The 23,392-nt window shown below is 30.9% G+C and overlaps 3 protein-coding genes across 14 annotated transcripts in view; 1 reads left to right on the top strand and 2 right to left on the bottom strand.

The window, feature by feature from the left end:
* The window catches only part of LOC140053840 (liprin-beta-1-like), a 125,535-nt gene extending 113,776 nt beyond the window's left edge, over nucleotides 1-11,759 (bottom strand). For 5 of the 12 annotated variants that reach the window (XM_072098527.1, XM_072098539.1, XM_072098531.1 and 2 more), the window contains exon 1: nucleotides 11,612-11,759. The gene's annotated coding sequence lies outside the window, so the exon portion shown is untranslated. Of the gene's footprint in view, nucleotides 1-3,438; nucleotides 3,521-11,611 lie in introns of those variants that run through there. The other 7 variants (XM_072098535.1, XM_072098534.1, XM_072098538.1 and 4 more) reach the window with 3 other exon arrangements.
* A 1,319-nt stretch (nucleotides 11,760-13,078) lies between these two features.
* Nucleotides 13,079-23,392, bottom strand: part of LOC140054154 (vacuolar protein sorting-associated protein 26B-like) — a 75,245-nt gene continuing 64,931 nt past the window's right edge. Inside the window, exons 6-9 of the mRNA XM_072099040.1 lie at nucleotides 16,848-16,954; nucleotides 16,642-16,710; nucleotides 16,113-16,255; nucleotides 13,079-15,831 (exon numbers count right to left, since the gene is read on the bottom strand). Coding sequence (XP_071955141.1) covers nucleotides 15,742-15,831; nucleotides 16,113-16,255; nucleotides 16,642-16,710; nucleotides 16,848-16,954 — 409 coding nt within the window. The 3' untranslated portion in view covers nucleotides 13,079-15,741. The remainder of the gene's footprint in view (nucleotides 15,832-16,112; nucleotides 16,256-16,641; nucleotides 16,711-16,847; nucleotides 16,955-23,392) is intronic.
* On the top strand, nucleotides 19,262-20,973 carry LOC140054776 (uncharacterized). The gene is made up of 2 exons (XM_072099862.1): nucleotides 19,262-19,452; nucleotides 19,642-20,973. The coding sequence occupies exon 2, from the start codon at nucleotides 19,848-19,850 to the stop codon at nucleotides 20,934-20,936; it is 1,089 nt and encodes a 362-aa protein (XP_071955963.1). The 5' UTR covers nucleotides 19,262-19,452; nucleotides 19,642-19,847; the 3' UTR covers nucleotides 20,937-20,973.

The raw sequence follows: 23,392 nt of genomic DNA, 5'->3' as shown, positions 1-23,392 counted from the left end.
CGACATAGTGAACTATAGAGTCGCGTCCACGCGACTAAAAATGTGAACCTGCATAATGCGATAAAGTATTGTTGGCACATATATTAAATCCCGTCACAGTATATCTTGTATCCTTTAACATTTGGAATGAGTTGGTGCATGGTAAGATATAGGAATATGGATTATGAAGGGGATGAAAAAATGTGAAAAAGATAGCACAATTTCTCAAATAGGTATACCGTACGTACAATTTCTCAAAGAGGTAGCACAACTTCCGGAATGGATTGCACAATTTCTCAAAAAAAGAGGTAGCACAATTTCCCGAATGGTTAGCACAATTTCCCGAATGGTTAGCACAATTTCTCAAAGAGGTAGCACAATTTCCCGAATGGTTAGCACAATGTCTCAAAGAGGTAGCACAATTTCCCAAATGGTTAGCACAATTTCCCAAATGGTTAGCACAATTTCTCAAAGAGGTAGCACAATTTCCCGAATGGTTAGCACAATTTCTCAAAGAGGTAGCACAATTTCCCGAATGGTTAGCACAATTTCTCAAAGAGGTAGCACAATTTCCCAAATGGCTAGCACAATTTCTCAAAGAGGTAGCACAATTTCCCGAATGGTTAGCACAATTGCTCAAAGAGGTAGCACAAAATCTCCCGAATGGATTGCATAATTTCTCAAAGAGGTAGCACAATTTCCGAAATGGATTGCACAATTTCTCAAAGAGGTAGCACAATTTCCCGAATGGTTAGCACAATTTCTCAAAGAGGTAGCACAATTTCCCGAATGGGTAGCACAATTTCTCGAATGGTTAGCACAATTTCTCAAAGAGGTAGCACAATTTCCCGAATGGTTAGCACAATTTCTCAAAGAGGTAGCACAATTTCCCGAATGGGTAGCACAATTTCTCAAAGAGGTAGCACAATTTCCCGAATGGTTAGCACAATTATTTCTCAAAAAGGTAGCACAATTTCCTGAATGTTGCATATTGCACAATTTCTCAAAGAGGAGCACAATTTTTTTAATGGATTGCACACTTTCTCAAATGTAGGTAGCACAATATTTTGTGATTGTATGACCACAATTGTACTGGGAAGGTTTTAAACTATATTTTAAAAAATCACAGTGTGCAGAGGTTAGAGGGGTTGGAGGCTTAGTGATTTGCTGGGGTTAGTATCAATGACCACATGAGTAATGTGAACTGGGGGTATGTTTTAACTGCATTTGAAAACCGTCATAGAGCCGGGGTTAGAATTTGTACCAGGAAGTTTTACATTATAAGTCAGCCCGAGTCTGATGTGATGGTGTACCTCTTGACATCCCTACCAAATCCCATCGCACCATCCCAGTTTATTTCAGAATCAATTTGTAGTAGGCTATGTATTTCATTGGTAAATTAATAAAATTAAAATTATTCAATTGTAATTGGTTGATCGCTTGACTACTCAATTTAAGGTTGAACTTTGTAGCTCCCCATACAATGTTGTTAAAATGTACAAAATCGAAAAGGAAACATGGAAATAAAGGCTTACTTAAATAATTATAAGGCGTGAAAAGGCTATTATATAAATATTCATTTATTTCATGAAATCAAACTATTACCTAATCATTAAAACATGCTGTAACTGAAACCTGATGCTGTCGGTGATTGGCTGTTGGCAAACAAAGTGGGCTTGGCCTCTTTTAGTACCCAGATACTTTCCTGCATGATTGATGGCCACTGTTCTGTTAATTACCCATCAACAAGACTGATCAGGGTCAAAACAATTACAGGCAATTATAGTACCCCGGGTTAGCCGGGGTACTAAAAGCTCACGTTAAATAGGGCTCGTTTTCCTAATGTTCCATCCATTTGTCTACATAGCATGCTCAGCAACGCCCCAAAAAGAAATTACGGCTTTATGTTGTGAAATTCCCACTAGAGGGCGTGGTCTCCACACTGTTCTATTTTCAGGTCAGGGCAATGAACTATTCTTCTTTTTCCATATTGTTTCTTTCACTCCAGAAAGTGCAACGGCCTTATGTCAGTTTATCCAGGTAAGTTAAAGTACAAAATACACTGACCAATCAAATTATGTTAAATTTAGTAGGAATTAACATTAATATAATAGGTAACACCACTTTCATCATAGTCAAGCAAGAAATACAGTATTCCTGAATACATTATGTTTGAAAAATTGAGCAATGACCTCAATTAATTAGCATATGACCTTTAGAAATGATGTCATCTAGATCTGCTCACTCTTTAATTAATATTAACCACCTGACGCCGCCTTAAGCAATTGGTCATATGTCAAATTACCTGTTACATCCTATTTCAAATTGTAATAAATTATGCAATTATTTTGTGAAATATTAATAATAGTTATACTATAGATTCATAATTCTAAAACACAACTATAATTCAAACACAATTTCAAATGTATTTTTTTTAAATACAAACCCTGCTATTAATAACCTATGATAATTTAAATATAGAAAGACACAGTTAGTACTTCTTCAAATCAATATCAGTATGATAATATTATTTATATATTTATTTTTTGCAAATGGTGTCTTTGTATTTGTCACTTAACATGTCCCTTTAACTGTCACTTGTCCCCCTTATCTGTCACTTCTTGTAATTTTGTTAAATACAATCCCTGCTATTAATAAACAATGATAATTTGAATACAGAAAGATACAGAGTTTAGTTAGTACCTCAATTCAATATCAGTATGATAACAGTCACTTTTTGCAAATGGTGTCTTTGTATTTGTCACCTAACATGTCCCTTTAACTGTCACTTGTCCCCTTATCTGTCATTTCTCACACTGACAATCACCTGTCTCCACTTCTTCTCTACTGATTCCTATAATTTACTAATTTCAAATAACCTTGTTTGTTGATATTTTGAACAAATACTGATAGCAGTTTTACCTGTAAACTTGTCGTAAACATTGACCTAAAGTGCTGTGGTGTATTGCTAAACCCTGCAATACCCGCAAAATACACAGCAAACCCCATCAAACCAACGTAAAAGTTATTGAATCGTGTAGTGTACTACACACAGACTTTGCACCATCAAAATGAAGACAGGAGCTCATGGAATATTAACAACTTTATCAACCTATTTGTCCCTGTTTAGAGGGTTAGGTTCGATTTATTCAGGGGTTAGGTTGATAAGTTTTAAAATTCTATGTGTGCATGCTCCTATCTACTACTTGATGGTCCGAATATAGCTTTTACAGGTAGGTGAGGTATAAAATGCTGATAATATGCAAAAAGTGCCCTTATCAAGCACAAACAAATCTCTTGGATGCACTGTAGTATGCACCATGGTGTACAGCTATACAATCACACATTATGTGAATAATAATTTGAAAATCAGTTTTAAATATTAATATTACAAAAGTAAAATAAAAAACAAAGAATAATTGCCAGCAGTAATACAACAATGAAGCATTAACTTCCTACCTTTGATCTCACAAGTAGAGATTGACCTACGAGAGTCACTCAACAATCAATGAAATCCCGCAGCCACCGGTGACGAAGGGGCTCAATTTAGATGCGTGTGTTTCATAATTTCATAATTGATTACGTTACCAATGATCTATCAATCACTCTTAGCAAAACAAAACACTTAGCCACGGCAAATGGCCATTTAGTTATGATGTATCACATACGGCAAGATGCTGATCGACGACAAAGGTATCGGCATCACATCAGCGCTTCAAACACCTTGCGTCTGACTTGCAATCTCACAGCCAATGGCTAGACTAGATAGTCCCTACTCATCAATGATTTTGGTCTTTGTGCTGAGTAATTAGTCCATTTACGACAGGTATCAATCCACCGTATTATTCCCTCGGGGGAAAAATAGGTAATACATACTGGTTTCGTTGACTGTTATTATAATGTACTGTACCAGAATACAACATGTTATTACAATGATTCAATTAATACATCTCCTATGAGATACATTAACCGCAGTAGCTATCAGGCTGGTCCACTGTAACATGTAATTACGATGAGTTTGAAAATCTGATATTGATCAGATTTGAACAATCTACTGTAGGTCAGTGCAAAGTGGTTATTAGTTAAAATAATCAAAAAACATTAATGCTCAACAATATTATGCAAATTTATTCATAATATAAATCTTTTATAAAATATTTAAAATTACAGCGTATTGACAAAAGGTTTATCAATTATCAGGTCAGTTTAGATATTATTATGAAACAGAAAATAATTTTATAGGATGTTTACATTATAGTGTTTAAATTATTATTTATTTATAGTAATAGTCTTGTTTATTCTTAATTCATGTTGTTTTACTTTCTATGGACCACAGATTCCGAAAATAAAAGATTGAATGAATGAATTATTACTATCAAAGCATTAATACAAATTATAAACATTGATATAATTCCATTTTGATTTGCATTCGATTAGAACCTAAACACCTTTTACTTTTAAAGGGAGAGTGACTTAAAACCACTAGACCATACTGTAGATGGTCTTGATAGTACAGTAAACAAATCATGGGAGATCAGATCAATTCTATTTTAGAAACTACAATTTGATGAATATACTGTAATATTTTTTATTAAGATGGAACTTTACATGTCCAAGAACATAAAGGAGATCATATAAAGATTTAATTAAATATTCTTCAAATTATTTCACAATTTTATTACATTTGGGGGATTTCCCTTCTAAGGGGATTTCCCGGATTTTTACCTACAGAAAATGTTTCACAGAAAAGTCATCAGCAATTTTATCGTTCACAACTTAATATTTGTTTATATTTCACAAGCATAAAAATATAATAAAAAATTACAGGTAGTATTCATTATATCATCATCAATCATACTGTTGTTTTTTCTACCACAAGTTTGTAAATCACAATACACAACATCAATCAATGCGTAAAAGCTGTAAAAAAAAAAAAAATACATTTTTCTACCTATTCTTTAAAATAATAATACTTAAATTAGTAACATTAATGTTATTACTGTGGTTTATTTCTACCACAAGTTTGTAAATCAAATTGAGCATTAAATTTCTCAAAAAGATCATTAGAGTATAATATTAACTATTAATAATACTAATTTAACATTATGACTAGTGAAATTATCAACTGGATATGCGGATAGAGATAAAGTAGCAGTACTTCAGATCATGTTTTTGCCATCCTTTTCCGTACGGAATGACAAGTTTAAGACGGATGTGATAATAAGTTTTCCTTTACTATCCGAAAGTAAATGCCATCAAAACCAACACTATATTCAAAACCAACACTACAGGGACTTTAAACCAACACTACAGTATTCAAAAGCAACACAAGTGTAAATAAATAAATTCATTGTATAAAGCTTTTGGTTGTAGAAATAGAGATTAATTGTTGATAATTACCACAACTATGATAATGATAATAATAACTCTTCTATTATGCTAACCATACCACGATATGATTTAATATTTTAACTTATGTCACACTTGACAGAAATGCTTGAAGATACTTAAAAATAATCCTTCATGAACTCAAAATGAACCAACTATCTGGAAACAAAGGGATGACAAATGTTAGCATATTACCAACGACATTGAATAGAAAAATATCTAGACAAACAATGTTCAAAATTTAAAACACCATAAGTTTAAGAAAATTATTGGAAAAAAAAACATTAAAAAACAAATTTAAAACAAAATTTAATATTTTTCTTTCATATATTTATTACATAAATAATCTATTTAATTCATAATTCATTCAGGTATTTCTTTTTTTTTTTTTTCCAAAAAAGACGAACAATGCCACAAAATAGCTAGAAGGCTGAAACAGTATTTTACAATACAAAATTTATAATTGATTATGGAGATGGGTTCAACTTTGTAGTAGTGAGAATTCTTAACAAACTAGATGTTACTACACAACACAAGAACACAAGTGGGAAACAGTATTTTAAACATAATAAATATGTAACTTGTTTAGCTTCTCAATCTCTTAACTCTGACAAGCTTCATAGAACTTGCTTATAATTGCTGCACAATCGTAAAGTAATTAAGCGTGATATATGATCACTGTCGTTCATGGCTATGCAACGGTCAATTTGGTAATCATAAGGGTCTTTGTCTACGACAAAAAAATTGTGTGATAGAAGACACTGTACAATCAAGAAATCCATACCAATGATGCAAGAGAAATCATTAACAGACGCAATTAAGGAAAAAGAATCAGAAGGCAAAAGAATTGAAGACAGCAAAAAGGAGAAAAGGAAAAAAAAGGAAGGGAGAAAAAAGGGAGAAAAAGAAAAAAAAGAAAGGGAGGAAAAAGGGGAGAAAGGAAAGGGAAAAGAAGTGAGAAAGGAAGAAAGGAAAGAGCAAAGAATACATGAAGTAAGAATGATAGGAAAAGAGAAAAAGAAAAACAAAGAATGATTGAAGGAATAAATTGTTCTCATCTCATAATATTATTCTTTCAAAAGCAACATAATTTAATCTGTTTCAAAATATTATTATTTAATATTAATATTTGATACTGTAAATTTAAATTATCTTTGAAAATCCAATATTAGATTTGACTAGTTTAAATTGTTAATACATCAAATGTCAAAAGCAACACCTAGGGACTTTTTACATTTTTATTATTGTCAGATTTTGAATATTAAGACAGACTAAAACATATTTTGTACAACTTTTCTGTAGTAAAATTAATGAAAAGTATTTTTATGCTATACATATCTTGTTTTGGTTTAATACGGTAGAAAATAGAAAATAATTCATAGCATTTTAATGCATCTCAAAGAAATTGAAGTTTTGACAATGATGTTTTTTTTTATTTTGTTAAAAGATATTTGACAAAAAAACCCAAAGAAAAAAATACTGTCATAGTTCATAGCAACATGCAAACAATGTTACCTTTGTTTAATTTCAAAAATATAAAAAACACACAAACTTACCAAAACTAAATAAAGATATATCCTTGATTTTCAGAAAACTACCCAATTTTTGGTTCGAACTAGTTTAACACCCATTCATACATTAAAAGCAGCAGAAACAATCAAATCTTGTTGAACTCTCCAATGAATACAGATTTAAATCAATCTTTAATCGAGAGAATCCAAGCAAATAATATCTTCTTAAAATTAGCAAATCAACTGCACTTTATTTTAATAAGCTTAATTAATTAGTTGCGGGACAAAGTCGAAACGCTCAACTGTGGTTTATTAATCAATTTTTCCTGGCCTTAAGCAACTTTATGAGGTGTGGTAATAACAATTAGTTTGTTTAATTGCATTTCTTTAATTATTCATTGCTTTACATAACAGGATACATTTCAATTAAACATGAAAATAACTCACTTATATTAATTAAAATTTATTAATTTTAAGTGAAGACTTGTATAGAGTTAAACCACTATTGTTTCTATTTTTTAGGGCAATGTGACTTTCCATGGCGGATCAAAGAGCTGAGTGACCAAGTGGTTTAGACAGGGGTGCCGCGCAAACCAAAGCTATAAAATTGCCTCCGTTTAAAGGCACTCCTCTTAGTGGTGGTGTTCTTGGATAAATACTGTACATACAACGGGAGACCCTAAGAGTACTTGAACTTAAATTTTTTAAGAACACAGTGAATTATTCGGTTACCCAGGTGTACTGGTCCGTTTCAGGGCCTAATCAGATAATAATATAAACTTTTATAAAGCGCTATTTACTGATGTCTCACAGCGCTAAAAGACCAACAAGAATTATTGAAAAAGGTGAGATTTTAGAAGCAACTTGAATGGCTTAAGAGATTGACATTGACGGATATGGAGTGGAAGCTGGTTCCAAACTATTGGCGCTAGTTAAATTGTGTGCTGTTACAAATTTTTTTAAATATTAAGGTAGGCCTACTGTAATCATAATCACTCACATTCAACGAATTGTGTTTAGGAAAATTTGTATAAATTTGAAATATCAAATAGAAGAAGATTGTAATGTTGATATGACTGTCAATGCCATGTTATCTATACTGTACAATATAATATAACAGAATCATCTCTCGCTTCAGCTATTACTAAAGCAAATGATATTCTAAAAATACATTCAAAATGTCAAATTGGTACGTCTTGGGAAATAAAATCTCCTGTTAGTTTAATTGATGGTACAATCTAATCTCTTGAATAGAGATGCTACGGTGATTTACCACTCAGAAGTGACAATTATACAGAAATAATAAACTATTTCATATAGCCTTTGGGTAAAGCGTTGATACATCGGCTATAAGAAGCTTTGTTTGGCTAGTGTTTCGTTTCAATTTATGCGTTAATTATCCCGTAAACCTACAAATGATCAATCCACTGATCACATGAATAAATAAACAATAATTCACCTTTAATTATCACTCTACTAAATTAATAAGTAGTAGTTAACCCAGACAATTAATTTAGCAAATCACTACAGTACTACAGCTATTAATCATATAATAGATAGAAATTACTAAATATGTCAATGAATATGAAAAATGTGCATATTTATGATTTTTTTAAAAAATGCATTAAGGCCAATTTAAACACACGAGTGATAATAGTAAAGCGGAAATCACATACTTGTAGCTTGTCGCATTTCCATTCAGTATCTATCCTGAGTGGAAACCGCCTGTTCGTTCCATGTTGTGTGTAATGGTAAAGGAATAACATAGATTCTTTATTTCTATTACCGTTACCACCCGTCTGTGCAAATTGGCCTTTACAATACTTCCTAAAATTCTATGAATCTTTAGTTTTAGGTTTAGGTAAGAAATGAAGATAAGGTCCTCTACAGACACACAACAATCAGGGTGCAGCGCCTTCCATAATCAGCACACCATGAAAGTTGTCAATCATAGTTGTAATATAGAGATATTGCACAACAAACTAGTATTTAGTATTCAAAAGCAGTAGTCATCATCATCATGTCCATATATGGGCATTACATTTTTTTGTCACATAAAGTTTCATATGTAGACAGAGCTTAAATATGGAAAACAAATATCTATTTTTGTAAATAAAAACCTGTACAGATGGTGAATGCTCCCTATGCTCGACATTGTTTCAGAATTCCTTTGTCTTGTCTCCAAACATAAATGACTGAATACTGAGTGCTAAATCTATGCGACTAAAATAGTTGCTAACTGCATCGTTTTAAGCTTTTATTAAGCCTATCGTATAATTAAAAGGATTATCGTTGCACTAAAAACAAAATACTTTTAAATAGTGCCATTGTTCAATGTCATTTACCTAGTACATCTCAATCTAGGGTCAAAGGTTACAGCTGTGATTTGTTCCTCATTGACAAAGCATGATATGAAATCTTTAACATTTGAACTTAAAATGAGTAATGTGAGGAGTGCCGCTACCTGGATAAACCAACATTTAGCACTTCTCTTCAACAGAGAATGATATAAAAAGAAGGATTTTCAGTCAAAACACCCCTACCTGTAAATGGGACAGTCCACAAACTGCACACCCTAGATAGAACATCCTATCATATTACATTTATTTCTTTTCATAATGTTAGTATTGCCGTAGAAAAGTTTATCAAGGTAAAAAAGTAAATGAATTGAGCTACACTCAATAAGAATTAGGTTACACTCAACAAGAATTAGGCTACACTCAACAAGAATTAGGCTACACTCAACAAGAATTAGGCTACACTCAACAAGAATGAGTGTTTGCTATCTTGTCTTGAGTGTTGTACCTGTCCTCTTTCTTCCAATCAAATATTCTCACTTAAAAACTTTTTCAAAACACTTTATTTTATATGAAAATCCCTAAAATCATAATAAAACCTTGAAAATTAAACAAAAAACACCACCCACACACATTTTTGATTGATGAGTTTAACTACTGTACTAAACACATAGTAATTATTCATAATTAAAAAACAAAGTAACCTTTTAGAATAACTAACTTAAAGTACTTACATTAACAAGTGAATTAAACAGTAAAGTAAAATAAATTACTGTTGTCATGGTGATTTTAAACATTTTTTTTCTAAACACTGACATCACAAAGAACATTTTGTCTTTATGTACATTTTTTTTTCAATGTAAAAAAAGTCTTTTTTTTTAAACTATTTCAAAAAATTCTACATGCATTCAAGTTCAGGCAATAAAAACAAAATGTGATATGCCCATAATATGGACATGATGATGTCATATCATTACCATATTTGGCCATATCACCACCTTATATGGGCACATCACACTTTTTTTGTCAAACTAGTTTGATAGTGTGGACAGAGCTTAAAGCGAGGTTTGCAGCAAACACCTCTGTTGAATCACCATGCAATCCTACGTTTGAATGATATTTATTAAGAATAATAATAATAATAGTTCATTCTTATATACAGTAGCACTCTACAAGCAAGCTTCTCTAAGCGCTGAACATTATTACCTCAGTCATTTTTTTGGATCAAACAAGTATGGAAACATACTCCCATAATGCAGCTAGTAATCAGCGCAAAGTTGTGTCTTGATTTAACCGGGTACCCATTTATACACCTGGGTGGAGAGAGGCAAACGTAAGTAAAGTATCTTGCCTAAGGAAACAAGCAATGCGGTGAGAGTTAGATTCGAACCTCGGTCTCACGATCAGTAGTCCAACGTCCAACACCTTGCGCCACACGCCCTCACGAATAGTGTAATAATAGTTTAGCTATGTAATTTTTTTTCCTGTATGTTTTCATATATGATATTTGTACATTTAAACCTGTAAGTACCAGTAATATTCGCTTTTGAATGAATGAAATAAATTATTTATTGATTAAACAGCTCTGGGAGTTTGTATAAGAAATAGTAAAACATCATTTAAACAGTACACCACTATATTACTGCTCCTAACATATGTGCTGAAACAACAGTGCATGGTGGACTGGGAGGTTTAATAATTTAGAGGCTTGTTTAGGGTTATACTAATTACTATACAGTTATACCAACACAATAAATAGGCACCAATTTGAGAAATACCTTTAAAAAAAATAAACATGAAAGACATCCTCCTACTAACAACATTCACTTAACTCTCGACCCTCATAAGAAAAAACAACTATTTTCAACTTCCATATTATTTTTTATTACAAAATTGCTTTTTCAACGTTTTCCTTGTTATTTTAGCCATTTTTAACAAGTTTTTAAATCAAATTACAGAGATGACAAATCATTTTTAGGTAGAGTAATTTGTATTTTGACACTGAGATTCCAAACGTCATCATCATAACAGTCTCTCAGCATATCATACCAATCAACTCAGCATGTATTTTTTTGTACCTACGGTAGGTGTAATCATGTCAGACAAAATTGTATTGCATTTTGTACCATAGGATAGACTTACTAAAATAAAAGAAATGTTATCATTGTCAGTAACTCAACAATTACATTCTTAATCTGACAGTTCCCAAAAAAAAACAATAAGAAAGAAGAAAGAAATACATTATGCAAATGACCATAACTTAACAATCACCTCAACATCTACACTCAATATCATCTCATATAAATAAAAAAAACACAACCGGGCTCTACCGAGCGTACGATTGCTGTAAGCCGCCGGGAAAAGGCGGTTCATATGAAACCGACAACAGCGGCATCAAGCCTAACAAACACCAAGCTGTTAAACAATAAAGCTTACCTTTTTCTTCAACTGGTTAATTATCCCGGTTAATATCAAAACGATCTTGTTTAATTCCTTTCTATTCCTAATGTAAAAATCACAAAAATGCCAAGAATTTCTATCGTTTATCTCGCTACCTCGCACTCGAGCATGCAAGTCGCCATCTTCTCAAAATAATCTTTTCACGGTGAAGTGGTCACGTGATACTACCAAGTTTTGTTTCCAAACTTTTTGTCAAGAAGAGGACGTACTCTCATCTTCTTCAATGGATAGTGGAGCGCTACTTTATATTAAATATTGAAGGAACATAATATACATATATCCTTCAAATACGGTTCCATCATAACAAACTATGAATTGTTTTCATTATCATCGCCTATATACTATAATATCGTTGGAAAACCCATATTTCCTTTTTGAAAAATTCCTGCTTTTTTTAAGACAATAATTCCGGTTTATTCTGTGGTTTGTCTAGAATCGTTACAAAAAAATTAGACCACACGCCCGTCCTGTGGTCAAAGAGTCACGTATATCAATCAAGTTAATTAATATTAGCACCGCATAATACCCGATAACATAATTATTTTGAGGATAGGTCCATAAATAAATACAACTTTTTGGTTTGAGCATAGACTAGGTAAGAATATTCTTTAGTCCTTGGTTTAAGAAAAAAAAGAACATTATTTTTTCTTCAACTTTCTGTTAGGAATTACTCAGTATAAACTGAAGATTAAATCTAATTCAAAACACTGAAATATCAACCTTGAACAGCAGCGGTATATAATAATTGGGTTTTCCCGCGTCACAATTTGAATCAACCAAGTTTTAAATTTGTTATTAAAATAGAGGGCGCTAAACACATGAGATACTAGATCTACAATTTTATCAACATTGCCTCTCTCAAGTAATTGATTAATATAGTAAACAAGCTACAGATATCTCTATGAGGATGTATCTGTAAGTTTTATTTATTTATTTTTATTTATTTATTATCATATATTTTTGTTGTTCTGTTTTTATTTTTGTAAGTTATATATATTGTACATACAGTTTACGCATTATGTATTTTCATACAGATCTAATTAATTAATTAGTTTACATTTTGTTTTGATGTTATGTGTTAGTATTTAGAACTTTATAGCTTATGTTATTTGTATTTTGTCTGTAAAATGGATGCACCATTAACTGATAATGTGTACTGCCACCGATATAAAGGTGATTCCTATGAATAAATAAATAAACACATTTTTCATAAATGCATTTAGATAAATGTATGGAAATTTCTTTGAGGTTTCATTCATTTGTGGCGAATCTCTTATTTAGCATAAAAATAGTGTTTAATAAATTTCAATTAAGAAATAAAATCATAAGCAGATTTGTAAGATTGTATTTTTTCTCACAGAGAACAAAATGAAGCACTACATTCAATACATTGCATTTTATTTGAAATATTTTGATAAGGAATATTTACCATACAATGTTTTTTTAAACTGAAAATCATTACATCTACAACGATAACAAAAGATAGTATATATTCATAAGTTTATATATAATTAATTTCTAAGCCAATAATATTAATACATTGAGAGGAAAAGAATAGGAATTGTAACCGAGAGGAAAAGTTACGACCATTAAAAAGGTAAACGTTTTCAGATATTGATTAAAGATAGAAGAATTTCTTCATAGGGATGGTTTGAGAATATTGTACATTTGTAGTTGAATTTCATTATTATTTTCCCACGAACTCATACTAGTCACTCAATTACAAGCCCACCTGACTTACAATTTGGTGGTGGGCTTATAAATATGTAAATAGAACCCTTTAGGAAACACTTTCTTGTGAAATGAACAATGGGTACTATATCTTTTACCAACCCCTTAATGAGTGCGAACACTCCTATTAAGGGGACAGTTAGTTGGGTCCTGAAGGTGTACCTTTAATAGAAGTCGTTCTGTCATATTGATATTAATAAACCATGCATTTATGTACAACTGAACTATGCAACAGAATGGACATCATTGATAAATATAACACATTACAAAGAAGGTTGAACAGTAGTATGATAGCTGTTATATATTCACATTTTACCAGAGATTGCCCAAGGGGGAGGGGGGAACCAATCTCATAATATGGTTTCCCCTGGGGCAAGCCAAGTGGCATTACATGTCTTGTCATCTTTGACATGTTCGTTAATGTCACATAGTATAATTGTCTTTCAGTAGTTCTTGTTTAATGTATACTTGACATATTGACATATTATTGCATGTTGTATATACAGTATGTCATGCTTAGATAGAAAATAACATGATTTTGAATAAGTTTTGCATAATAATGATTGTTCAAAATAAAACTAATTATTTTGCACACTTCACCATTATTGGGCACACCTCACCATAACATTTTGCACACCTCACGATTGTTGTGCACACCTCACCAGATTACAAATTCGGCTCAAACTTTTTGAGGAGTATTTTTCACTTGATCACCACAAGGCATCTACTGGGCATTTCTTAATACACCGTAATATTAGTCGGTATATGCCTATTAACATAAACAGTTGTGTCATAGGTCAAAATTGTGTCATAGGTCAAAATTGTGTAACAGGTCATTTATAGCATTAGGTTATACTGTACCCCAAACGACTAAAAAAAAAATGAAATACCACCAGTATCGTTTTTGTTTTAAGTAAAGCCTTTTGTTAACAATAATTAGTAATTTTTTTTTTTTTAATAAAAAAAATTAGAGTCCTATCCATGACCTGTAAAAGGTCAAATTATTATAATATTGTAACTATTGTAAATTTATTGTACTGTAGTGTTATTCACATGGTGGGAGAAATCAGTTACATTTGGAATGTTATTTACATATCATTTACATAAACAGGGATATACAGTAATCTAATATGAATAAAATCTGCATAAATTACCATAATTAATTAAACTAATTAACAGTTTTACAAAACCTAGACACCTCTATTAGTTTCCTATCATTTTATAAAAGAATAACATAGAAAGGAGTTTGGCAAATAGTTGCGTGAATGAACAAAAGCGATTTTTCTATAAAATCTTTTTCTTCGTTTCATAGAAATGTGCAAAAAGTTTTGTTGCACCATCACCAAGAAGATGAAGTAAAAGGAAAATTATGATTGTCTGTGCATACTTGCTTAAGAATATTTTCAGTCCCCTACAAGAAAACCTTTTCCTCTGAAAGAATTTTACAAAAGCCACACTGAGCCTGGTTAAAAATATTTCTGAACACCAATTTTGGTTTAACCAAGGCTACTCAGGCCATGTTGTTCACCGTGCCAGTCCTACTGATGACATTTATGACCAACCAATGTCAAAGTTCACGCAAACAAAATTAGTCAATCCTTTCTATGCTTTGATAGTAAATCACATTTAACACACTATCACATTAATTACTGAAATAAAATTCATATATATATATTTTTTTTTTACTTTTCAGCATTCTAACTTTTTTCCTCTTTTTTTTTATTGCCTTTAAAATTAGAATCATGTATGTGGACATGTGACCCTTGACCCTTGACAGGAATGTAGTAATCTATACATAAACTAATAAAAGAATCATTTTGTAACAAGGCAATTATTATTTATTATTTAATTTCAAAATACCAGGAGAGTACAATTGTTACATATCTTTCTAATAACGATATAGATTTGAATCTGCGATTATTTTAAATAACCAACAAATTACTTGCTATTTACACTTTGAAGGAACTCCAGATCAAAATATTTCCCAAAAAGTGCAAATAGGGTACTTTATTATAATAATAACGATATTTCTGTTCGTTTTTTTCAATAATTACAAGTCAATTTTAAGAATCAAACAATTTAATTCTTCAAATTGAAAAGAAAATATTTGCTCAAATGTCTTGCATTTAATTTGTAAAGAATTTCTTCAAAATTTGTTTTGAAAGAATTTCATCAAAACTTTTTTTGAAAGAATTTTTTTCAAAATTTGTTTGTAAAGAATTTCTTCAAAATTCTTTTCTATTATAATTTGTTCTGGTACAAAATTACAACCTAAGGATAGACTTGAGAATAATTTCCTAAAGGGTACATTGTTTGTAACAATGCAGCTGGCACGCTGTTTTTAATATTTATAATGTTCGTAGGTATGTACATCATCATTCCATTTTTGTGCTTGCTGACTTTACCGCATTTTGCAAGTTTACTGGTTTCTTTATTTTGTCTGGTTTCCGCCAAAGTACAATCTCCTGGAAATTTAAAATAAAGTATTATCAATCAATTATGTTTCTGTTTAAATAATCTAACGAAGCCCAGGTTTGAACAAAACTTGTGATTTGATCGTGTAATAATAAGAAAATCCAGGTAGGAAGACAGGCACAATCACTATCATGGTTCAACAATGTTATAAGGACATAGCAATTCAAGTGTAAATTCAAGGTCTTCACTCCCTAAGTTACAAGAAATGTATACTTTTTTTGGGCATCTAAGGGTGTCTGGGTTTAAAAAGCTGACATAAGTAAGATCTTACTTGTTGTTTGAAATACCTCCTCTCTTCCTCATCAACTAGAACCAAGTTGAGATAGTACCGTACTGAGAACTTTTTATTGATGTCTCTCATTGTTGGGGTTAATTCGTAACCAGAAAGAAACAGCCTTATTGGGATCGACTCACCTTGAAAATTAAAAAAACATTTGAATATCTCATGAGAATAACATTGGAAGCCATTTTGGTTGCATGTTTCTCCCTTAAGGATCTTTCACACCTGTTTCGGCACGGTTCCAGTCCGGCGATGGAAAATCCAATTGAACATCAATGTTTCGTTTCGCACATATCGATTGGCGCATAGCCACATGAAGCCCTGTGAAACAAAACATTGATGTTCGATTCGCCGGACCGGAACCGTGCCGGAACAGGTGACAGACCCTTTACACAATATCATTTTATTTTATGTAGAAACTGTTCATCAGGGAAGCATAGAGAATACAAGCAAAAAGTGTTGGTGTTTAGTTAGACTTTACTTCATTTAATTTGAGTGAAGTATGCACTCTTTTGCTTACCTCTAACAGGGGCACCATCCATTATTTCATACTTAGCAAGTGTTTCATTTTCATTGAAGGTATTTGGCCCTGAAATGAATATTCATTAAAAAAATTATTAAATATCATACTAATGAATATTCATTAAAATATAATTAAATATCATACTAATTCACTCTTCCAAAAGAAGACTGTGTCTTAAAACAAAACACTATTAAAACACATACCTGAGCCTGTTGTCTCACGTTTAATAATTGCTAGTTCCATGTGTTTGATTTTTATCCGCACAAGCAAGAAATATATCTTGCCCACAATCACATCTTTCAAATGGTACCTATAATGACAAACAAATTTAAATTGTAAATGAATATAACCTAATTTAGAATAGCTATAAACTAGTATAACATAGTTATAAACTAGTATGACATAGTTATAAACTAGTATAACATAGTTGTAAACTAGTACAACATAGTTGTAAACTAGTACAACATAGTTGTAAACTAGTACAACATAGTTGTAAACTAGTACAACATAGCTATAAACTAGTACGACATAGCTATAAACTAGTACGACATAGTTGTAAACTAGTACGACATAGTTGTAAACTAGTACGACATAGTTGTAAACTAGTACAACATAGCTATAAACTAGTACAACATAGCTATAAACTAGTACAACATAGCTATAAACTAGTACAACATAGCTATAAACTAGTACAACATAGCTATAAACTAGTACAACATAGTTATAAACTAGTATAACATAGTTATAAACTAGTATAACATAGTTATAAACTAGTATAACATAGTTATAAACTAGTATAACATAGTTATAAACTAGTATAACATAGTTATAAACTAGTATAACATAGTTATAAACTAGTATAACATAGTTATAAACTAGTATAACATAGTTATAAACTAGTATAACATAGTTATAAACTAGTATAACATAGTTATAAACTAGTATAACATAGTTATAAACTAGTATAACATAGTTATAAACTAGTATAACATAGTTATAAACTAGTATAACATAGTTATAAACTAGTATAACATAGTTATAAACTAGTATAACATAGTTACAAACTAGTATAACATAGTTACAAACTAGTATAACATAGTTACAAACTAGTATAACATAGTTATAAACTAGTATAACATAGTTATAAACTAGTATAACATAGTTATAAACTAGTATAACATAGTTATAAACTAGTATAACATAGTTATAAACTAGTATAACATAGTTATAAACTAGTATAACATAGTTATAAACTAGTATAACATAGTTATAAACTAGTATAACATAGTTATAAACTAGTATAACATAGTTATAAACTAGTATAACATAGTTACAAACTAGTATAACATAGTTACAAACTAGTATAACATAGTTACAAACTAGTATACCATAGTTACAAACTAGTATAACATAGTTACAAACTAGTATAACATAGTTATAAACTAGTATAACATAGTTACAAACTAGTATAACATAGTTACAAACTAGTATAACATAGTTAAAAACTAGTATAACATAGTTATAAACTAGTATAACATAGTTATAAACTAGTATAACATAGTTAAAAACTAGTATACATAGTTATAAACTAGTATAACATAGTTATAAACCAGTATAAAATAGTTATAATAGTTATAAACTAGTATAACATAGTTATAAACTAGTAGAAATAGTTATAAACTAGTATAACATAGTTACAAACTAGTATAAAATAGTTATAATAGTTATAAACTAGTATAACATAGTTATAAACTAGTAGAAATAGTTATAAACTAGTATAACATAGTTACAAACTAGTATACATAGATATAAACTAATATAACATAGTTATAAACTAGTATAACATAATTATAAACCAGTATAAAATAGTTATAATAGTTATAAACTAGTATAACATAGTTATAAACTAGTAGAAATAGTTATAAACTAGTATAACATAGTTAAAAACTAGTATAAAATAGTTAGAATAGCTATAAACTAGTATAACATAGTTATAAACTAGTGGAAATAGTTATAAACTAGTATAACATAGTTATAAACTAGTAGAAATAGTCATAAACTAGTATTTATACATAGTTATAAAACTAGTATTTATACATATTGCAGCATACTTAAAATATTACTTAAAAAGTCAAGAATATAGATGCAAATTGTTATAAAGACTCATTATGCAATGGTTTTGCATTCTAACAATTAAGTTTTAGATGCTAGTAAACTACTTTTTAAATATTTAGATATGAATTAATAGCCAACATAAAACATAGTTTACTGCTGGACATGATGCATAACCTTTCTATTTTTTGCATGGTTTTTAAATCAGATCATTTAAATTGTATATCAAAGATCAAATTATAATATAAATATACCACTGGATATGACTTTTATCTTTGACCTCGTGAACACAGACAACTACATAATTTTAGAATTCCCAACTGACTTGGATTTAAGTTCAGACTTATATTGCAACAAACTGTGTTAATATATTATTGTCTTCTTTTTACACTATTCCCAAATGAATGAAACAATTTAAATCACTTCCCAAACGATAATCATTTGACGTAAATTGTATCTGTATCGGGAATAAAAAATTAAAGGATGTTAACTTGTACAAAGACATCCCTGTGTTGTCTACAACAATGAAGATACAGTCTTAGTTTTATTTTAACAAGAATTATGATGTTAACACCCTACAAGTCATCTGTCTGGCAGGCTACTTTGCAATCTGACTAGGCCTAGATCATTGAAAATAAGAAACACTGGTGCTACTCTATCAAAAACAGAAGTTTGACCAAGTTTTATTGGAAAAATGTAAGTGTGTAATTTTGAAAAAGGACTGAATTCAATCAAGTGAACTGTAAAGTGCTGACTAACAACATTGTTTTACTGATGTTTTGTCAATGCTTTGGAACATATTGTCAAACGTTTTCAATATTTTCACCAGACACATAATGTATACATTAATTGTTTTGAGTGTACTATCACTATCCTTTGCTGTAGACGTTGAATTTGTTAGAAGACCTCCGAATGAGATAACAGCTTTGGCAGAACAAACCGTTTTACTGCCGTGTACGTTCAAGAATCTCAATCCAAACCATACCGTAGAATGGAAGAGAAAACCAAGTTTTGGAGCAACAGAGAAGATCTCAAATAACCGAAAAGTTAAAAAACATTTCGCCGAGTTTTTCTCAATAGTTGGTGAAGGCATGAACTTTACACTTTCCATAAAAATACCAGATATTCGTTCATTACAATTCGGAAGTTCGAAAGTTATTACAACTACCTATCAGTGTTCAGTTCTTGAACCTAATAAAATTATCATTTTAACGGCGTCTACAAATGTATTGATACAGCAGTGGTCCTTTATGAATCCTGTTTGCGTGTCTGGAAATAACGAGTATGTGACAGGAGAAACACTGGTACTAGGGTGTCACAATGATTCTGACCCTAATGTTATCACCACCTGGAAATATGCAAATGATAAAGTATTGCCAACGACCAAATTTGATGGATTCTACATTATACACACAATGATCATAACAAAAGCGGACCACAATGCAAAGTTTATTTGCGAATCAAAAAGAAAAGGGACAAATATCGTAAGACACTGTTCAGTAGGACCAATCACTGTCAACTACAAACCAGAGGTTAACATCACACAAATATCACCACTGGAATACATCTGTATCACAGAGGCTAGACCACCTGTTAATGAAACACGCTGGCTACTGGAGCCTAATATTTCCAAAGACAAGTATATCATTTCAAAGGATATTTTAAAGTTGACTAAAGACATCACGTTTTATTCAAATGTTAGTATAAAATGTGAGGCAGACAATATCTTGGGAAAAGAAACACAAACTTTAAATCTTACATTTGAAAGCAGTCAAGACGAAATAAATAACAGTGTCTCCAGTTTGCTAATTGCAATGACTTTACTGATCTGTATTGTAATTATATTTGTGATGATTATTGTTTATTATTTGCGGAAAAAACATAAATATAAAGCAGAAATTATAAATGAAACTAAAAAATGTGACCCAAAAGAACATATCTACGATTATGCAACTGTAAAATTAAGTGGTTTTCAAGGCGATTATGAAGAAGTTGAAAATGAAATCTATATAGGAGGGGAAAAGGTGAACAATAAGACAATAAAAGATGGGTATATAGAGAAAGAAAATGAAATATATGAAGGACTCAACACAACAGATGATAATAAACACATTTATTTTCAATTAGAAAATCCTGAGGACAATATAGAATGTGAAAATATAATTTATCAGGGACTTTAAAAATAAATTTATGGATTAAATATTATTGTTTGATAACTATGGGAACATAAAAAAAAAATTTATGCAATTTGAAAAATTAATTTTGTTGTTTTTTATTTGTGTCAAGAGAGTCATACCGTTGTGAATAAATGCTTATTTTTAACATTAACATGTTTTAAGTTTATAAGGCTCTTTCTACACTATCAAATTTTATGTGACAAAAAAAAAATGTAATTTGCCCATATATGGACATGATGATGTCATATCACTACCATATTTGGGCACATCACACTTTTTTTGTGAAACTAGTTTGATAGTGTAGACAGAGCTTAAGAACTTTTAATCCTATTGCATCGCAAAAAAACTGAATTGTTTAGTTTAAGAACTCTTGTATTGACACACAATGGTTTGGTATCTGAAATTTAGCCTAAACCAAAGTGAGATTATACTTTATTGTAAAGGTTCTTATTGATCTCTAAATTTTATAGTTCCAAGGAGAAACTAAATAAAAACTTGGATTTGCATTAGAATATAGCTATAACATTGGGTTTACAAGATAGGGATGGGATTACATTTGAGCATCGATTATACTACGTCAGACGGTATCAACAAATATCTGAGAAAATTCCAAATCAGTGAATAGGAAACCCCAAAACCAATTTACTTTACAAACGATGGGAAAATGACCGTGACCTTGCATTGTATTCGAATATTCTTTAATCCCTAATTTTGTTCCACCATCTCGATCAATAATCCAACGTCCCAAGAAATAGGACTGGGATTCAACATATAGGAAGTGCAAAGTACAAATGGCTCCCTAACTGGTGTATTGTAAGAGTAAAATACGACAAAGAGAATAGGACTGTGATTTAACATACAGGATGTGTAAAGTACAAACGAATATATAACTGGTATATATTGTAACGATAGAAATCAACAGTGGGTGTGGTTTGAATGTTACAAAATAAAACATTTTTGTTGCACTGTGCAGATACTAACGAGGTTTTGAATATACCATCATTGACGCAAGTAATAACACTTTGGAACGGTTCAACAAGTAATCAACTTCGAAAATTATTGATGTTTGATTCATAAATACAAGACACCGTGACATGCAGATAAAACACTGTTTTATTGTAGGAATTTAGCATGGAAATCAGTAGTATGTTGTGATCGTTAAATTAAGTTTATTGGATTCATTCATACTTTTTACAACGGAAGTAGAAGCAGCAAAATGAATAGTACCACCTGCATGCAGATTATTATTGTCATTTTATTATCATCAACATGTGCCATGGATGTTGACTTTGTAACCACCCCACCTAAAGAGGTAACAACGTTTGCAGATCAGACTGTTTTGCTGCCATGTTCTTTTATTAATTTAAATAAAAGTCTTCAAACTGTTGAGTGGTCTACAGCAATCGTAAACGGAAACTCACAGTACAGAATTTCAAGTAACCGACAAATTGAAAGTCATTTTGCTGACAATCATTCGATTATTGGAGATGAAATGACCTTTAACCTCATGATTAAAATACCAGGTACTAATTTCTTAGATTTTGGAACAGGTCAAAGTTTAAGTTCTTACTACTGGTGTTCTGTAGTTGAACGAAACAGGAACATTTCTTTGTCATCACTATCTAAGGTTGTCATTGAACAGTGGACGTTTACCAAGCCAATTTGTCTTATAAATAAAAAGAGTTTTTATGTTCTTAGTGAAATGTTACAATTAGGTTGTTTTAACGATTCCAATCCAGAAGTAATAACCACTTTAAAATCATCAAATGGAGAAATATTACCAACAAAACTCCAGAAATTCTATATGTTACATAACTTGACAGTAGCAAAAGAAGATCACAATAAAATGTTTGTTTGTGAATCACAAAGAATCGGGACGAATGAAACACAAATCTGCTCAAAAGGTCCTATCATTGTATACCATAAACCAGAAATTACCATCACACAAATATCACCAATAGGATTTAACTGTACAACAGAGGCTAGACCTCCTGTAGATGAACAACACTGGATTGTGGAGTCTAATATTACTAATGATAGTTTTACAATATCAAATGAAATATTGGAATTTAAAGAACTTACAATGTTTGATTTTGAGATAAATATTACATGTGAAGCAAGGAATCTACTCGGAACTGCAAGGAAAACATTTTTAATTCCAATATCTTCAAATTTACAAGAAGAAGAAGAAAAAGAATTCATTTCCTTGTGGATAATCATTGCTAGTGTAACATTCATTATTCTTATTATATTTATAATATTCATAATCTGTTTTGCGATACGAAAAAAACCCCAACATCAACAAAGTCAACAGACCGCAAAATATACACCCCCTCAACGTTCCAGTAACAATGAAGTTGAACACGAACATGTTTACGACTACGCAGATGTAAACGGATTTCAAGATGATTACGAAGAAACTGAAAATGAAATTTATGTTGACGGAAACGGTTTGAGAG

Source organism: Antedon mediterranea, chromosome 7, assembly GCF_964355755.1.
Source record: "Antedon mediterranea chromosome 7, ecAntMedi1.1, whole genome shotgun sequence".
NCBI lineage: Eukaryota > Metazoa > Echinodermata > Crinoidea > Comatulida > Antedonidae > Antedon > Antedon mediterranea.
Note: the sequence above shows the minus strand (reverse complement) of the source record. Positions and strands in the feature narration are given on the sequence as shown.